The 15,000-nt window shown below is 55.2% G+C and overlaps 3 protein-coding genes across 5 annotated transcripts in view; 1 reads left to right on the forward strand and 2 right to left on the reverse strand.

Annotated features, from left to right (window-relative positions):
• The window catches only part of LOC137380442 (trichohyalin-like), a 15,167-nt gene extending 13,051 nt beyond the window's left edge, over window positions 1-2,116 (reverse strand). The window contains exons 1-2 of the mRNA XM_068052370.1: window positions 1,691-2,116; window positions 1,455-1,570 (exon numbers count right to left, since the gene is read on the reverse strand). Of these exons, the coding sequence (XP_067908471.1) occupies window positions 1,455-1,570; window positions 1,691-2,116 (542 nt within the window). The remainder of the gene's footprint in view (window positions 1-1,454; window positions 1,571-1,690) is intronic.
• LOC137380227 (ubiquitin-like modifier-activating enzyme 1) overlaps window positions 1-15,000 on the forward strand; it is a 360,351-nt gene that overhangs the window by 75,751 nt on the left and 269,600 nt on the right. The gene's annotated exons all lie outside the window — the stretch shown is intronic.
• LOC137380443 (trichohyalin-like) overlaps window positions 6,700-15,000 on the reverse strand; it is a gene marked incomplete at both ends in the record, with an annotated part of 9,020 nt that continues 719 nt past the window's right edge. Inside the window, 7 exons of the mRNA XM_068052372.1 lie at window positions 6,700-6,750; window positions 7,882-8,198; window positions 9,142-9,684; window positions 12,165-12,329; window positions 13,831-13,905; window positions 14,109-14,287; window positions 14,815-14,979. Coding sequence (XP_067908473.1) covers window positions 6,700-6,750; window positions 7,882-8,198; window positions 9,142-9,684; window positions 12,165-12,329; window positions 13,831-13,905; window positions 14,109-14,287; window positions 14,815-14,979 — 1,495 coding nt within the window. The remainder of the gene's footprint in view (window positions 6,751-7,881; window positions 8,199-9,141; window positions 9,685-12,164; window positions 12,330-13,830; window positions 13,906-14,108; window positions 14,288-14,814; window positions 14,980-15,000) is intronic.

A 15,000-nucleotide genomic window follows, 5' to 3' on the forward strand; every position in this document is an offset into this window, starting at 1 on the left:
TCGTTCTCTCTCTCGCTCTCGTCCACTCTCTCTCGCTCTCGTCCTCTCTCTCTCGCTCTCGTCCTCTCTCTCTCGCTCTCGTCCTCTCTCTCTCGCTCTCGTCCTCTCTCTCTCGCTCTCGTCCTCTCTCTCTCGCTCTCGTCCTCTCTCTCTCGCTCTCGTCCTCTCTCTCTCGCTCTCGTCCTCTCTCTCGTCCTCTCTCTCGTCCACTCTCTCGTCCACTCTCTCGTCCACTCTCTCGTCCACTCTCTCGTCCACTCTCTCGTCCACTCTCTCGTTCTCGTTCTCTCGTTCTCGTTCTCTCGTTCTCGTTCTCTCGTCCTCTCTCTCTCGCTCTCGTCCTCTCTCTCTCGTCCACTCTCTCGTCCACTCTCTCGTTCTCGTTCTCGGGTTTGCTCACTCTCGTTCTTTCGCTCGCTCGCTCTCGTTCTTTCGCTCGTTCGCGCTCTCGTCTGCTCTCGTTCGCTCTCTCGTCTGCTCTCGTTCGCTCTCTCGTCTGCTCTCTCGCTCTCGCTCTCTCGTCTGCTCTCTCGCTCTCGCTCTCTCGTCTGCTCTCTCGCTCTCGCTCTCTCGTCTGCTCTCTCGCTCTCGCTCTCGTTCTCGTTCTCTCGCTCTCGTTCTCGGATTTGCTCTCGTTCTTTCGCTCGCTCGCTCTCGTTCTTTCGCTCGCTCGCTCTCGTTCTTTCGCTCGCTCGCTCTCGTCTGCTCTCGTTCGCTCTCTCGTCTGCTCTCGTTCGCACTCTCGTCTGCTCTCGTTCGCTCTCTCGTCTGCTCTCGTTCGCGCTCTCGTCTGCTCTCGTCTGCTCTCGTTCGCGCTCTCGTCTGCTCTCGTCTGCTCTCGTTCGCGCTCTCGTCTGCTCTCGTTCGCGCTCTCGTCTGCTCTCGTTCGCGCTCTCGTCTGCTCTCGTTCGCGCTCTCGTCTGCTCTCGTTCGCGCTCTCGTCTGCTCTCGTTCGCGCTCTCGTCTGCTCTCGTTCGCGCTCTCGTCTGCTCTCGTTCGCGCTCTCGTCTGCTCTCGTTCGCGCTCTCGTCTGCTCTCGTTCGCGCTCTCGTCTGCTCTCGTTCGCGCTCTCGTCTGCTCTCGTTCGCGCTCTCGTCTGCTCTCGTTCTCTCTCTCTCGTTCTCTCTCTCTCGCTCTCTCTCTCTCGCTCTCTCTCTCTCGCTCTCTCTCGTTCTCTCTCTCTCGCTCTCTGGTTTTCTCGCGCTCACTCTCTCGCTCTCGCTCTCGCGCTCACTCTCTCGCTCTCGCGCTCACTCTCTCGCTCTCGCGCTCACGCTCTCGCTCTCGCTCTCGCGCTCACTCTCTCGCTCTCGCTCTCGCGCTCACTCTCTCGCTCTCGCTCTCGCGCTCACTCTCTCGCTCTCGCTCTCGCGCTCACTCTCTCGCTCTCGCGCTCACTCTCGCTCTCTCTCTCGCTCACTCGCTCACTCGCTCACTCTCTCGCTCTCGCTCACTCGCTCCCGTTCTCTGGTTCGCTTTCGCTCTCTCGCTCTCGTTCTCTCGCTCTCGTTCTCTCGCTCTCGTTCTCTCTCTCTCGTTCTCTCTCGCTCTCGTTCTCTCTCGCTCTCGTTCTCTCTCTCTCTCGTTCTCTCTCTCTCTCGTTCTCTCTCTCTCTCGTTCTCTCTCTCTCTCGTTTTCTCTCTCGTTTTCGTTCTCGCGTTCTCGTTTTCTCTCTCGTTTTCGTTCTCGCGTTCTCGTTCTCTCGCTCTCGGGTTTGCTCTCGTTCTCTCGCCCGCTCTCGTTCTCTCGCTCGCTTGCTCTCATTCGCTCGCTCTCTCTCGTTCTTTCGCTCACTCTCGTTTGCTCTCGTTCTCGTTCTCGGGTTTGCTCTCGCTCGCTCTCTCTCGTTCTCTCTGGTTTTCTCTCTCGTTTTCTTTCGTTCTCGTTCTCTGGTTTGCTCTTGTTCTCTCTCGCTCTCATTCCCTGGTTTGCTCTCATTCGCTCGCTTTCGTTCTCTAGTTCGCTTTCGTTCTCTAGTTCGCTTTCGTTCTCTAGTTCGCTTTCGTTCTCGCTCTCGTTCTCGGGTTTGCTCTCGTTCGCTCGCTCTCGTTCGCGCTCTCTCGTTCTCTCTGGTTTGCTCTCGTTCTCGGGTTTGCTCGCGTTCTCTCGCTCGCATTCTTTCGCTCGCTCTGCATCGTTCTTTCGCTCGCTTGCTCTCGTTTGCTCTCGTTCCCTGGTTTGCTCTCTCTCTCTCGTTCTCTCTCTCTCTCTCTCGTTCTCTCTCTCTCTCGTTCTCTCTCTCTCTCGTTCTCTCTCTCTCTCGTTCTCTCTCTCTCTCGTTCTCTCTCTCTCTCTCTCGTTTTCTCTCTCGTTTTCATTCTCGCGTTCTCGTTCTCTCGCTCGCGTTCTCTCTCGCTCGCGTTCTCTCTCGCTCGCGTTCTCTCTCTCTCTCGCGTTCTCTCTCTCTCTCGCGTTCTCTCTCTCTCTCGCGTTCTCTCTCTCTCTCGCGTTCTCTCTCTCTCTCGCGTTCTCTCTCTCGCTCTCGCGCTCTCTCTCTCGCTCTCGCGCTCTCTCTCTCGCTCTCGCGCTCTCTCTCTCGCTCTCGCGCTCTCTCTCTCGCTCTCGCGCTCTCTCTCTCGCTCTCGCGCTCTCGTTCTCTGGTTCGCTTTCGCTCTCTCTCGCTCTCGTTCTCTCTCTCTCTCGTTCTCTCTCTCTCGTTTTCTCTCTCGTTTTCGTTCTCGCGTTCTCGTTTTCTCTCTCGTTTTTGTTGTCGCGTTCTCGTTCTTTCGCTCGCGTTCTCTCTCTCGCTCTCGGGTTTGCTCTCGTTCGCTCGCTCTCGTTCGCACTCTCTCGTTCTCTTTGGTTTGCTCTCGTTCTCGGGTTTGCTCGCGCTCTCTCTCTCGCTCTCGCGCTCTCTCTCTCGCTCTCGCGCTCTCTCTCTCGCTCTCGCGCTCTCGTTCTCTAGTTCGCTTTCGTTCTCTAGTTCGCTTTCGTTCTCGCTCTCGCTCTCGCTCTCGGGTTTGCTCTCGTTCGCTCGCTCTCGTTCGCACTCTCTCGTTCTCTTTGGTTTGCTCTCGTTCTCGGGTTTGCTCGCGTTCTCTCGCTCGCATTCGTTCGCTCGCTCTGCATCGTTCTTTCGCTCGCTTGCTCTCGTTTGCTCTCGTTCCCTGGTTTGCTCTCTCTCTCTCGTTCTCTCTCTCTCTCTCTCGTTCTCTCTCTCTCTCTCTCGTTCTCTCTCTCTCTCTCTCGTTCTCTCTCTCTCTCTCTCGTTCTCTCTCTCTCTCTCGTTCTCTCTCTCTCTCTCGTTTTCTCTCTCGTTTTCGTTCTCGCGTTCTCGTTCTCTCGCTCGCGTTCTCGTTCTCTCGCTCGCGTTCTCATTCTCTTGCTCGCGTTCTCTCTCTCGCTCGCGTTCTCTCTCTCGCTCGCGTTCTCGTTTTCTCTCTCGTTTTCGTTCTCGCGTTCTCGTTTTCTCTCTCGTTTTCGTTCTCGCGTTCTCGTTTTCTCTCTCGTTTTCGTTCTCGCGTTCTCGTTCTCTCGCTCGCGTTCTCTTGCTCGCGTTCTTTCGCTCGCTCTGCCTCGTTCTTTCGCTTGCTCGCTCTCGTTTGCTCTCGTTCTCTGGTTCTCTCTCTCTGGTTCTCTCTCTCTCCCTCGTTCTCTCTCTCTCTCTCGGTCTCTGGTTTTCTCTCGTTCTCTCTCTCGGTCTCTGGTTTTCTCTCGTTCTCTCTCTCGGTCTCTGGTTTTCTCTCGTTCTCTCTCGCTCTCTGTCTCTGGTTTTCTCTCGTTCTCTCTCTCGTTCTCGGGTTCGCTCGCTCTCGTTCTCTCTGGTTTTCTCTCGTTCTCATTCTCTGGTTTTCTCTCGTTCTCATTCTCTGGTTTGCACTCATTCTCTCTCTCGTTCTCGGGTTTGCTCTCGTTTGCTCGTTCGCTCGCTCTCGTTCTCTCTGGTTTTCTCTCGTTCTCATTCTCTGGTTTGCTCTCGCTCTCGCTCTCTCGTTCTCTCTCTTGTTCTCGGGTTTGCTCTCGTTTGCTCGTTCGCTCGCTCTCGTTCTCTCTGGTTTTCTCTCGTTCGCTCTCGCTCTCTGGTTTTGCTCTCGGTCTCTCTCGCTCTCGTTCTCTGGTTTTGCTCTCGGTCTCTCTCGCTGTCGTTCTCTGGTTTTCTCTCGGTCTCTCTCGTTCTCGTTCCCTGGTTTTCTCTCGGTCTCTCTCGTTCTCGTTCCCTGGTTTTCTCTCGGTCTCTCTCGTTCGCGTTCCCTGGTTTTCTCTCGGTCTCTCTCGTTCTCGTTCTCTGGTTTTCTCTCTCGCTCTCGTTCTCTGGTTTTCTCTCTCGCTCTCGTTCTCTGGTTTTCTCTCTCGCTCTCGTTCTCTGGTTTTCTCTCTCGCTCTCGTTCTCTGGTTTTCTCTCTCGCTCTCGTTCTCTGGTTTTCTCTCTCGCTCTCGTTCTCTGGTTTTGCTCTCGGTCTCTCTCGTTCTCTGGATTTGGTCTCGGTCTCTCTCGCTCTCGTTCTCTGGTTTTCTCTCGGTCTCTCTCGCTCTCGTTCTCTGGTTTTCTCTCGGTCTCTCTCGCTCTCGTTCTCTGGTTTTCTCTCGGTCACTCTCGCTCTCGTTCTCTGGTTTTCTCTCGTTCTCTCTCGTTCTCTGGTTTTGCTCTCGTTCTCTCTCATTCTCTGGTTTTCTCTCGGTCTCTCTCGCTCTCGTTCTCTGGTTTTCTCTCGGTCACTCTCGCTCTCGTTCTCTGGTTTTCTCTCGTTCTCTCTCACTCGTTCTCTGGTTTTCTCTCTCGCTCTCGTTCTCTGGTTTGCTCTGGTTTTCTCTCTCGCTCTCGTTCTCTGGTTCTCTCTCGCTCTCGTTCTCTCGTTTTGCTCTCGGTCTCTCTCGCTCTCATTCTCTCGTTTTGCTCTCGGTCTCTCTCGCTCTCGTTCTCTCGTTTTGCTCTCGGTCTCTCTCGCTCACGTTCTCTCGTTTTGCTCTCGGTCTCTCTCGTTCTCTCTCGTTCTCATTCTCGGGTTTGCTCACGCTCTCTCGTTTTCTCTCTCGTTTTCTCTCTGGTTTTCTCTCTCGTTTTCTCTCTCGTTTTCTCTCTCGTTTTCTCTCTCGTTTTCTCTCTCGTTCTCGGGTTTGCTCGCGCTCTCTCATTCTCTGGTTCTCTCTCGTTCTTTGGTTTTCTCTCGTTCTCTCTCGCTCTCTGGTTCTCTCTCGTTCTCTCTGGTTTTCTCTCTCGTTCTCTCTGGTTTTCTCTCTCGTTCTCTCTGGTTTTCTCTCTGGTTTTCTCTCTCGTTCACTCTCTCGTTCACTCTCTCGTTCACTCTCTCGTTCACTCTCTCGTTCACTCTCTGGTTTTCTCTCTCGTTCTCTCTGGTTTTCTCTCTCGTTCTCTCTCGTTCTCTCTCGTTCTCTCTCGTTCTCTCTGGTTTTCTCTCTGGTTTTCTCTGGTTTTCTCTCTCGTTCACTCGCGTTCTCTCTCTCGTTCTCTCTCTCGTTCTCTCTCTCGTTCTCTCTCTCGTTCTCTCTCTCGTTCTCTCTCTCGTTCTCTCTCTCGTTCTCTCTCTCGTTCTCTCTGGTTTTCTCTCGTTTTCTTTCGTTCTCGTTCTCGTTCTCTCTCTCGCTCTCGTTCTCTCTCTCGCTCTCGTCCTCTCTCTCTCGTTCTCGTCCTCTCTCTCTCGCTCTCGTCCTCTCTCTCTCGCTCTCGTCCTCTCTCTATCGCTCTCGTCCTCTCTCTCTCGCTCTCGTCCTCTCGCTCTCGTCCTCTCGCTCTCGTCCTCTCGCTCTCGTCCTCTCGCTCTCGTCCTCTCGCTCTCGTCCTCTCGCTCTCGTCCACTCTCTCATTCTCGCTCTCGTTCTCTCGCTCTCGTTCTCGGGTTTGCTCACGTTCTCTTGCTCGCTCTCGTTCTTTCGCTCGCTCGCTCTCGTTCTTTCGCTCGCTCGCTCTCTCGTCTGCTCTCGTTCGCTCTCTCGTCTGCTCTCGTTCGCTCTCTCGTCTGCTCTCGTTCGCTCGCTCGTCTGCTCTCGTTCGCTCGCTCGTCTGCTCTCGTTCGCTCTCTCGTCTGCTCTCGTTCGCTCTCTCGTCTGCTCTCGTTCGCTCGCTCGTCTGCTCTCGTTCGCTCTCTCGTCTGCTCTCGTTCGCTCTCTCGTCTGCTCTCGTTCGCTCTCTCGTCTGCTCTCGTTCGCTCTCTCGTCTGCTCTCGTCTGCTCTCGTCTGCTCTCGTTTGCTCTCTCGTTTGCTCTCTCGTTCGCGCTCTCGTTCGCGCTCTCGTTCGCGCTCTCGTTCGCGCTCTCGTTCGCGCTCTCGTTCGCGCTCTCGTTCGCGCTCTCGTTCGCGCTCTCGTTCGCGCTCTCGTTCTCTCTCTCTCGTTCTCTCTCTCTCTCGTTCTCTCTCTCTCTCGTTCTCTCTCTCTCTCGCTCTCTCTCTCTCTCGCTCTTTCTCTCTCGCTCTTTCTCTCTCGCTCTCTGGTTTTCTCGCGCTCACTCTCTCGCTCTCGCGCTCACTCTCTCGCTCTCGCGCTCGCTCTCTCGCTCTCGCTCTCGCTCTCGCGCTCGCTCTCTCGCTCTCGCTCTCGCGCTCACTCTCTCGCTCTCGCTCTCGCGCTCTCGCGCTCGCTCTCTCGCGCTCTCTCGCTCTCGCGCTCGCTCTCTCGCGCTCTCGCGCTCGCGCTCGCGCTCTCGCTCTCGCGCTCACTCTCTCGCTCTCGCTCTCTCGCTCTCTCGCTCTCTCGCTCTCTCGCTCTCGCTCTCGCGCTCGCTCTCTCGCTCTCTCGCTCTCTCGCTCTCTCGCTCTCTCGCTCTCTCGCTCTCTCGCTCTCTCGTCTCCTCTCGTTCGCTCTCTCGTCTGCTCTCGTTCGCTCTCTCGTCTGCTCTCGTTCGCTCTCTCGTCTGCTCTCGTTCGCTCTCTCGTCTGCTCTCTCGCTCTCGCTCTCTCGTCTGCTCTCTCGCTCTCGCTCTCTCGTCTGCTCTCTCGCTCTCGCTCTCGTTCTCGTTCTCTCGCTCTCGTTCTCGGATTTGCTCTCGTTCTTTCGCTCGCTCTCGTTCTTTCGCTCGCTCGCTCTCGTTCTTTCGCTCGCTCGCTCTCGTTCTTTCGCTCGCTCGCTCTCGTCTGCTCTCGTTCGCTCTCTCGTCTGCTCTCGTTCGCTCTCTCGTCTGCTCTCGTTCGCTCTCTCGTCTGCTCTCGTTCGCTCTCTCGTCTGCTCTCGTTCGCTCTCTCGTCTGCTCTCGTTCGCTCTCTCGTCTGCTCTCGTTCGCGCTCTCGTCTGCTCTCGTTCGCGCTCTCGTCTGCTCTCGTTCGCGCTCTCGTCTGCTCTCGTTCGCGCTCTCGTTCTCTCTCTCTCGTTCTCTCGCTCTCGTTCTCTCTCTTTCGTTCTCTCTCTCTCGTTCTCTCTCTCTCGCTCTCTCTCTCTCGTTCTCTCTCTCTCGTTCTCTCTCTCTCGCTCTCTCTCTCTCGTTCTCTCTCTCTCGCTCTCTGGTTTTCTCGCGCTCACTCTCGCTCTCGCTCTCGCGCTCACTCTCTCGCTCTCGCGCTCACGCTCTCGCTCTCGCTCTCGCTCTCGCGCTCACTCTCTCGCTCTCGCTCTCGCGCTCACTCTCTCGCTCTCGCGCTCACTCTCGCTCTCTCTCTCGCTCACTCGCTCACTCGCTCACTCTCTCGCTCTCGCTCACTCGCTCCCGTTCTCTGGTTCGCTTTCGCTCTCTCTCTCTCGTTCTCTCTCTCTCGTTCTCTCGCTCTCGTTCTCTCTCTCTCTCGTTCTCTCTCTCTCTCGTTCTCTCTCTCTCTCGTTCTCTCTCTCTCTCGTTTTCTCTCTCGTTTTCGTTCTCGCGTTCTCGTTTTCTCTCTCGTTTTCGTTCTCGCGTTCTCGTTCTCTCGCTCTCGGGTTTGCTCTCGTTCTCTCGCCCGCTCTCGTTCTCTCGCTCGCTTGCTCTCATTCGCTCGCTCTCTCTCGTTCTTTCGCTCACTCTCGTTTGCTCTCGTTCTCGTTCTTGGGTTTGCTCTCGCTCGCTCTCTCTCGTTCTCTCTGGTTTTCTCTCTGGTTTTCTTTCGTTCTCGTTCTCTGGTTTGCTCTTGTTCTCTCTCGCTCTAATTCCCTGGTTTGCTCTCATTCGCTCGCTTTCGTTCTCTAGTTCGCTTTCGTTCTCTAGTTCGCTTTCGTTCTCGCTCTCGTTCTCGGGTTTGCTCTCGTTCGCTCGCTCTCGTTCGCGCTCTCTCGTTCTCTCTGGTTTGCTCTCGTTCTCGGGTTTGCTCGCGTTCTCTCGCTCGCATTCTTTCGCTCGCTCTGCATCGTTCTTTCGCTCGCTTGCTCTCGTTTGCTCTCGTTCCCTGGTTTGCTCTCTCTCTCTCGTTCTCTCTCTCTCTCTCTCGTTCTCTCTCTCTCTCGTTCTCTCTCTCTCTCGTTCTCTCTCTCTCTCTCGTTTTCTCTCTCGTTTTCATTCTCGCGTTCTCGTTCTCTCTCGCTCGCGTTCTCTCTCTCGCTCGCGTTCTCTCTCTCGCTCGCGTTCTCTCTCTCGCTCGCGTTCTCTCTCTCGCTCGCGTTCTCTCTCTCGCATTCTTTCGCTCGCTCTGCATCGTTCTTTCGCTCGCTTGCTCTCGTTTGCTCTCGTTCCCTGGTTTGCTCTCTCTCTCTCGTTCTCTCTCTCTCTCGTTCTCTCTCTCTCTCGTTCTCTCTCTCTCTCGTTCTCTCTCTCTCTCGTTTTCTCTCTCGTTTTCATTCTCGCGTTCTCGTTCTCTCTCGCTCGCGTTCTCTCTCTCGCTCGCGTTCTCTCTCTCGCTCGCGTTCTCTCTCTCGCTCGCGTTCTCTCTCTCGCTCGCGTTCTCTCTCTCTCTCGCGTTCTCTCTCTCTCTCGCGCTCACTCTCTCGCTCTCGCGCTCTCTCTCTCGCTCTCGCGCTCTCTCTCTCGCTCTCGCGCTCTCTCTCTCGCTCTCGCGCTCTCTCTCTCGCTCTCGCGCTCTCTCTCTCGCTCTCTCGCGCTCTCGCGCTCTCTCTCTCGCTCTCTCTCTCGCTCACTCGCTCACTCGCTCTCGTTCTCTGGTTCGCTTTCGCTCTCTCTCTCTCTCGTTCTCTCGCTCTCGTTCTCTCGCTCTCGTTCTCTCGCTCTCTCGTTCTCTCGCTCTCTCGTTCTCTCTCTCTCTCGTTCTCTCTCTCTCTCGTTCTCTCTCTCTCTCGTTCTCTCTCTCTCTCGTTCTCTCTCTCTCGTTTTCTCCCTCGTTTTCGTTCTCGCGTTCTCGTTTTCTCTCTCGTTTTTGTTCTCGCGTTCTCGTTCTTTCGCTCGCGTTCTCTCTCTCGCTCTCGGGTTTGCTCTCGTTCTCTCGCCCGCTCTCGTTCTCTCGCTCGCTTGCTCTCATTCGCTCGCTCTCTCTCGTTCTTTCGCTCACTCTCGTTTGCTCTCGTTCTCGTTCTCGGGTTTGCTCTCGCTCGCTCTCTCTCGTTCTCTCTGGTTTTCTCTCTCGTTTTCTTTCGTTCTCGTTCTCTGGTTTGCTCTTGTTCTCTCTCGCTCTCATTCCCTGGTTTGCTCTCATTCGCTCGCTTTCGTTCTCTAGTTCGCTTTCGTTCTCTAGTTCGCTTTCGTTCTCTAGTTCGCTTTCGTTCTCTAGTTCGCTTTCGTTCTCTAGTTCGCTTTCGTTCTCGCTCTCGCTCTCGCTCTCGCTCTCGTTCTCGGGTTTGCTCTCGTTCGCTCGCTCTCGTTCGCACTCTCTCGTTCTCTTTGGTTTGCTCTCGTTCTCGGGTTTGCTCGCGTTCTCTCGCTCGCATTCGTTCGCTCGCTCTGCATCGTTCTTTCGCTCGCTTGCTCTCGTTTGCTCTCGTTCCCTGGTTTGCTCTCTCTCTCTCGTTCTCTCTCTCTCTCTCTCGTTCTCTCTCTCTCTCTCTCGTTCTCTCTCTCTCTCTCGTTCTCTCTCTCTCTCGTTCTCTCTCTCTCTCTCTCGTTTTCTCTCTCGTTTTCGTTCTCGCGTTCTCGTTCTCTCGCTCGCGTTCTCGTTCTCTCGCTCGCGTTCTCTCTCTCGCTCGCGTTCTCTCTCTCGCTCGCGTTCTCGTTTTCTCTCTCGTTTTCGTTCTCGCGTTCTCGTTTTCTCTCTCGTTTTCGTTCTCGCGTTCTCGTTTTCTCTCTCGTTTTCGTTCTCGCGTTCTCGTTCTCTCGCTCGCGTTCTCTTGCTCGCGTTCTTTCGCTCGCTCTGCCTCGTTCTTTCGCTTGCTCGCTCTCGTTTGCTCTCGTTCTCTGGTTCTCTCTCTCTGGTTCTCTCTCTCTCCCTCGTTCTCTCTCTCTCTCTCGGTCTCTGGTTTTCTCTCGTTCTCTCTCTCGGTCTCTGGTTTTCTCTCGTTCTCTCTCTCGGTCTCTGGTTTTCTCTCGTTCTCTCTCGCTCTCTGTCTCTGGTTTTCTCTCGTTCTCTCTCTCGTTCTCGGGTTCGCTCGCTCTCGTTCTCTCTGGTTTTCTCTCGTTCTCATTCTCTGGTTTGCACTCATTCTCTCTCTCGTTCTCGGGTTTGCTCTCGTTTGCTCGTTCGCTCGCTCTCGTTCTCTCTGGTTTTCTCTCGTTCTCATTCTCTGGTTTGCTCTCGCTCTCGCTCTCTCGTTCTCTCTCTTGTTCTCGGGTTTGGTCTCGTTTGCTCGTTCGCTCGCTCTCGTTCTCTCTGGTTTTCTCTCGTTCGCTCTCGCTCTCTGGTTTTGCTCTCGGTCTCTCTCGCTCTCGTTCTCTGGTTTTGCTCTCGGTCTCTCTCGCTCTCGTTCTCTGGTTTTCTCTCGGTCTCTCTCGTTCTCGTTCCCTGGTTTTCTCTCGGTCTCTCTCGTTCTCGTTCCCTGGTTTTCTCTCGGTCTCTCTCGTTCGCGTTCTCTGGTTTTCTCTCGGTCTCTCTTGTTCTCGTTATCTGTTTTTCTCTCGGTCTCTCTCGTTCTCTGGTTTTCTCTCGGTCACTCTCGCTCTCGTTCTCTGGTTTTCTCTCTCGCTCTCGTTCTCTGGTTTTCTCTCTCGCTCTCGTTCTCTGGTTTTCTCTCTCGCTCTCGTTCTCTGGTTTTCTCTCTCGCTCTCGTTCTCTGGTTTTCTCTCTCGCTCTCGTTCTCTGGTTTTCTCTCTCGCTCTCGTTCTCTGGTTTTGCTCTCGGTCTCTCTCGTTCTCTGGTTTTGCTCTCGGTCTCTCTCGTTCTCGTTCTCTGGTTTTCTCTCGGTCTCTCTCGCTCTCGTTCTCTGGTTTTCTCTCGGTCACTCTCGCTCTCGTTCTCTGGTTTTCTCTCGTTCTCTGGTTTTCTCTCGTTCTCTCTCGTTCTCTGGTTTTGCTCTCGTTCTCTCTCATTCTCTGGTTTTCTCTCGGTCTCTCTCGCTCTCGTTCTCTGGTTTTCTCTCGGTCACTCTCGCTCTCGTTCTCTGGTTTTCTCTCGTTCTCTCTCACTCGTTCTCTGGTTTTCTCTCTCTCTCTCGTTCTCTGGTTTTCTCTCTCTCTCTCATTCTCTGGTTTTCTCTCGTTCTCTCTCACTCGTTCTCTGGTTTTCTCTCTCTCTCTCGTTCTCTGGTTTTCTCTCTCTCTCTCATTCTCTGGTTTTCTCTCGCTCTCGTTCTCTGGTTTGCTCTGGTTTTCTCTCTCGATCTCGTTCTCTGGTTCTCTCTCGCTCTCGTTCTCTCGTTTTGCTCTCGGTCTCTCTCGCTCTCGTTCTCTCGTTTTGCTCTCGGTCTCTCTCGCTCTCGTTCTCTCGTTTTGCTCTCGGTCTCTCTCGCTCACGTTCTCTCGTTTTGCTCTCGGTCTCTCTCGTTCGCTCACGTTCTCATTCTCGGGTTTGCTCACGCTCTCTCGTTTTCTCTCTCGTTTTCTCTCTCGTTTTCTCTCTCGTTTTCTCTCTCGTTTTCTCTCTCGTTTTCTCTCTCGTTCTCGGGTTTGCTCGCGCTCTCTCATTCTCTGGTTCTCTCTCGTTCTTTGGTTTTCTCTCGTTCTCTCTCGCTCTCTGGTTCTCTCTCGTTCTCTCTGGTTTTCTCTCTCGTTCTCTCTGGTTTTCTCTCTCGTTCACTCTCTCGTTCACTCTCTCGTTCACTCTCTCGTTCACTCTCTCGTTCACTCTCTCGTTCACTCTCTGGTTTTCTCTCTCGTTCTCTCTGGTTTTCTCTCTCGTTCTCTCTCGTTCTCTCTCGTTCTCTCTCGTTCTCTCTCGTTCTCTCTGGTTTTCTCTCTCGTTCTCTCTGGTTTTCTCTCTGGTTTTCTCTCTCGTTCTCTCTGGTTTTCTCTCTGGTTCACTCGCGTTCTCTCTGGTTTTCTCTCTCGTTCACTCGCGTTCTCTCTCTCGTTCTCTCTCTCGTTCTCTCTCTCGTTCTCTCTCTCGTTCTCTCTCTCGTTCTCTCTCTCGTTCTCTCTCTCGTTCTCTCTGGTTTTCTCTGGTTCTCTCTCTCGTTCTCTCTCTCGTTCTCTCTCTCGTTCTCTCTCTCGTTCTCTCTCTCGTTCTCTCTGGTTTTCTCTCGTTTTCTTTCGTTCTCGCTCTCGTCCTCTCTCTCGCTCTCGTCCTCTCTCTCTCGCTCTCGTCCTCTCTCTCTCGCTCTCGTCCTCTCTCTCTCGCTCTCGTCCTCTCTCTCTCGCTCTCGTCCTCTCTCTCTCGCTCTCGTCCTCTCTCTATCGCTCTCGTCCTCTCTCTATCGCTCTCGTCCTCTCGCTCTCGTCCTCTCGCTCTCGTCCTCTCGCTCTCGTCCTCTCGCTCTCGTCCTCTCGCTCTCGTCCTCTCGCTCTCGTCCTCTCGCTCTCGTCCACTCTCTCGTTCTCGCTCTCGTTCTCTCGCTCTCGTTCTCGGGTTTGCTCACGTTCTCTTGCTCGCTCTCGTTCTTTCGCTCGCTCGCTCTCATTCTTTCGCTCGCTCGCTCTCGTTCTTTCGCTCGCTCGCTCTCTCGTCTGCTCTCGTTCGCTCTCTCGTCTGCTCTCGTTCGCTCTCTCGTCTGCTCTCGTTCGCTCTCTCGTCTGCTCTCGTTCGCTCTCTCGTTCTCGCTCTCATTCTCGTTCTCGTTCTCTCGCTCTCGTTCTCGGGTTTGCTCACGTTCTCTCGCTCGCTCTCGTTCTTTCGCTCGCTCGCTCTCGTTCTTTCGCTCGCTCGCTCTCGTTCTTTCGCTCGCTCGCTCTCGTCTGCTCTCGTTCGCTCTCTCGTCTGCTCTCGTTCGCGCTCTCGTCTGCTCTCGTTCGCGCTCTCGTCTGCTCTCGTTCGCGCTCTCGTCTGCTCTCGTTCGCGCTCTCGTCTGCTCTCGTTCGCGCTCTCGTTCTCTCTCTCTCGTTCTCTCTCTCTCGTTCTCTCTCTCTCTCGTTCTCTCTCTCTCTCGTTCTCTCTCTCTCTCGCTCTTTCTCTCTCGCTCTCTGGTTTTCTCGCGCTCACTCTCTCGCTCTCGCTCTCGCGCTCACTCTCTCGCTCTCGCTCTCGCGCTCGCTCTCTCGCTCTCGCTCTCGCTCTCGCGCTCGCTCTCTCGCTCTCGCTCTCGCGCTCGCTCTCTCGCTCTCGCGCTCACTCTCTCGCTCTCGCTCTCGCGCTCTCGCGCTCGCTCTCTCGCGCTCTCTCGCTCTCGCGCTCGCTCTCTCGCTCTCGCGCTCGCTCTCTCGCTCTCGCGCTCGCTCTCTCGCTCTCGCTCTCGCGCTCGCTCTCTCGCTCTCGCTCTCTCGCTCTCGCTCTCGCTCTCGCTCTCGCGCTCGCTCTCTCGCTCTCTCGCTCTCTCGCTCTCTCGCTCTCTCGCTCTCTCGCGCTCGCGCTCTCGCGCTCGCTCTCTCGCTCTCGCTCTCTCGCTCTCGCTCTCGCTCTCTCGCGCTCGCTCTCTCGCTCTCTCTCTCGCTCTCTCGCTCTCGCGCTCGCTCTCTCGCTCTCGCGCTCGCTCTCTCGCTCTCTCGCTCTCGCGCTCGCTCTCTCGCTCTCGCGCTCGCTCTCTCGCTCTCGCGCTCGCTCTCTCGCTCTCGCGCTCGCTCTCTCGCTCTCTCGCTCTCTCGCTCTCTCGCTCTCTCGCTCTCGCTCTCTCGCTCTCTCGCTCTCGCTCTCTCGCTCTCTCGCTCTCTCGCTCTCTCGCTCTCGCTCTCTCGCTCTCTCTCTCGCTCACTCGCTCTCTCGCTCTCTCTCTCGCTCACTAGCTCACTCGCTCTCGCTCTCGCTCACTCGCTCTCGCTCACTCGCTCTCGTTCTCTGGTTCGCTTTCGCTCTCTCTCGCTCTCGTTCTCTCGCTCTCGTTCTCTCGCTCTCGCTCTCTCGCTCTCGCTCTCTCGCTCTCGTTCTCTCGCTCTCGTTCTCTCGCTCTCGTTCTCTCGCTCTCGTTCTCTCGCTCTCTCGTTCTCTCGCTCTCTCGTTCTCTCGCTCTCTCGTTCTCTCGCTCTCTCGTTCTCTCGCTCTCTCGTTCTCTCGTTCTCTCGCTCTCTCGTTCTCTCGCTCTCTCGTTTTCTCTCTCGTTTTCGTTGTCGCGTTCTCGTTTTCTCTCTCGTTTTCGTTCTCGCGTTCTCGTTCTCTCGCTCGCGTTCTCTCTCTCGCTCTCGGGTTTGCTCTCGTTCTCTCACCCGCTCTCGTTCTCTCGCTCGCTTGCTCTCATTCGCTCGCTCTCTCTCGTTCTTTCGCTCACTCTCGTTTGCTCTCGTTCTCGTTCTCGGGTTTGCTCTCGCTCGCTCTCTCTCGTTCTCTCTGGTTTTCTCTCTCGTTTTCTTTCGTTCTCGTTCTCTGGTTTGCTCTTGTTCTCTCTCGCTCTCATTCCCTGGTTTGCTCTCATTCGCTCGCTTTCGTTCTCTAGTTCGCTTTCGTTCTCTAGTTCGCTTTCGTTCTCGCTCTCGCTCTCGTTCTCGCTCTCGTTCTCGGGTTTGCTCTCGTTCGCTCGCTCTCGTTCGCACTCTCTCGTTCTCTTTGGTTTGCTCTCGTTCTCGGGTTTGCTCGCGTTCTCTCGCTCGCATTCTTTCGCTCGCTCTGCATCGTTCTTTCGCTCGCTTGCTCTCGTTTGCTCTCGTTCCCTGGTTTGCTCTCTCTCTCTCTCTCGTTCTCTCTCTCTCTCTCTCGTTCTCTCTCTCTCTCGTTCTCTCTCTCTCTCTCTCTCGTTTTCTCTCTCGTTTTCTCTCTCGTTTTCTCTCTCGTTTTCTCTCTCGTTTTCTCTCTCGTTTTCTCTCTCGTTC

Source organism: Heterodontus francisci, chromosome 19, assembly GCF_036365525.1.
Source record: "Heterodontus francisci isolate sHetFra1 chromosome 19, sHetFra1.hap1, whole genome shotgun sequence".
Lineage (NCBI taxonomy): Eukaryota > Metazoa > Chordata > Chondrichthyes > Heterodontiformes > Heterodontidae > Heterodontus > Heterodontus francisci.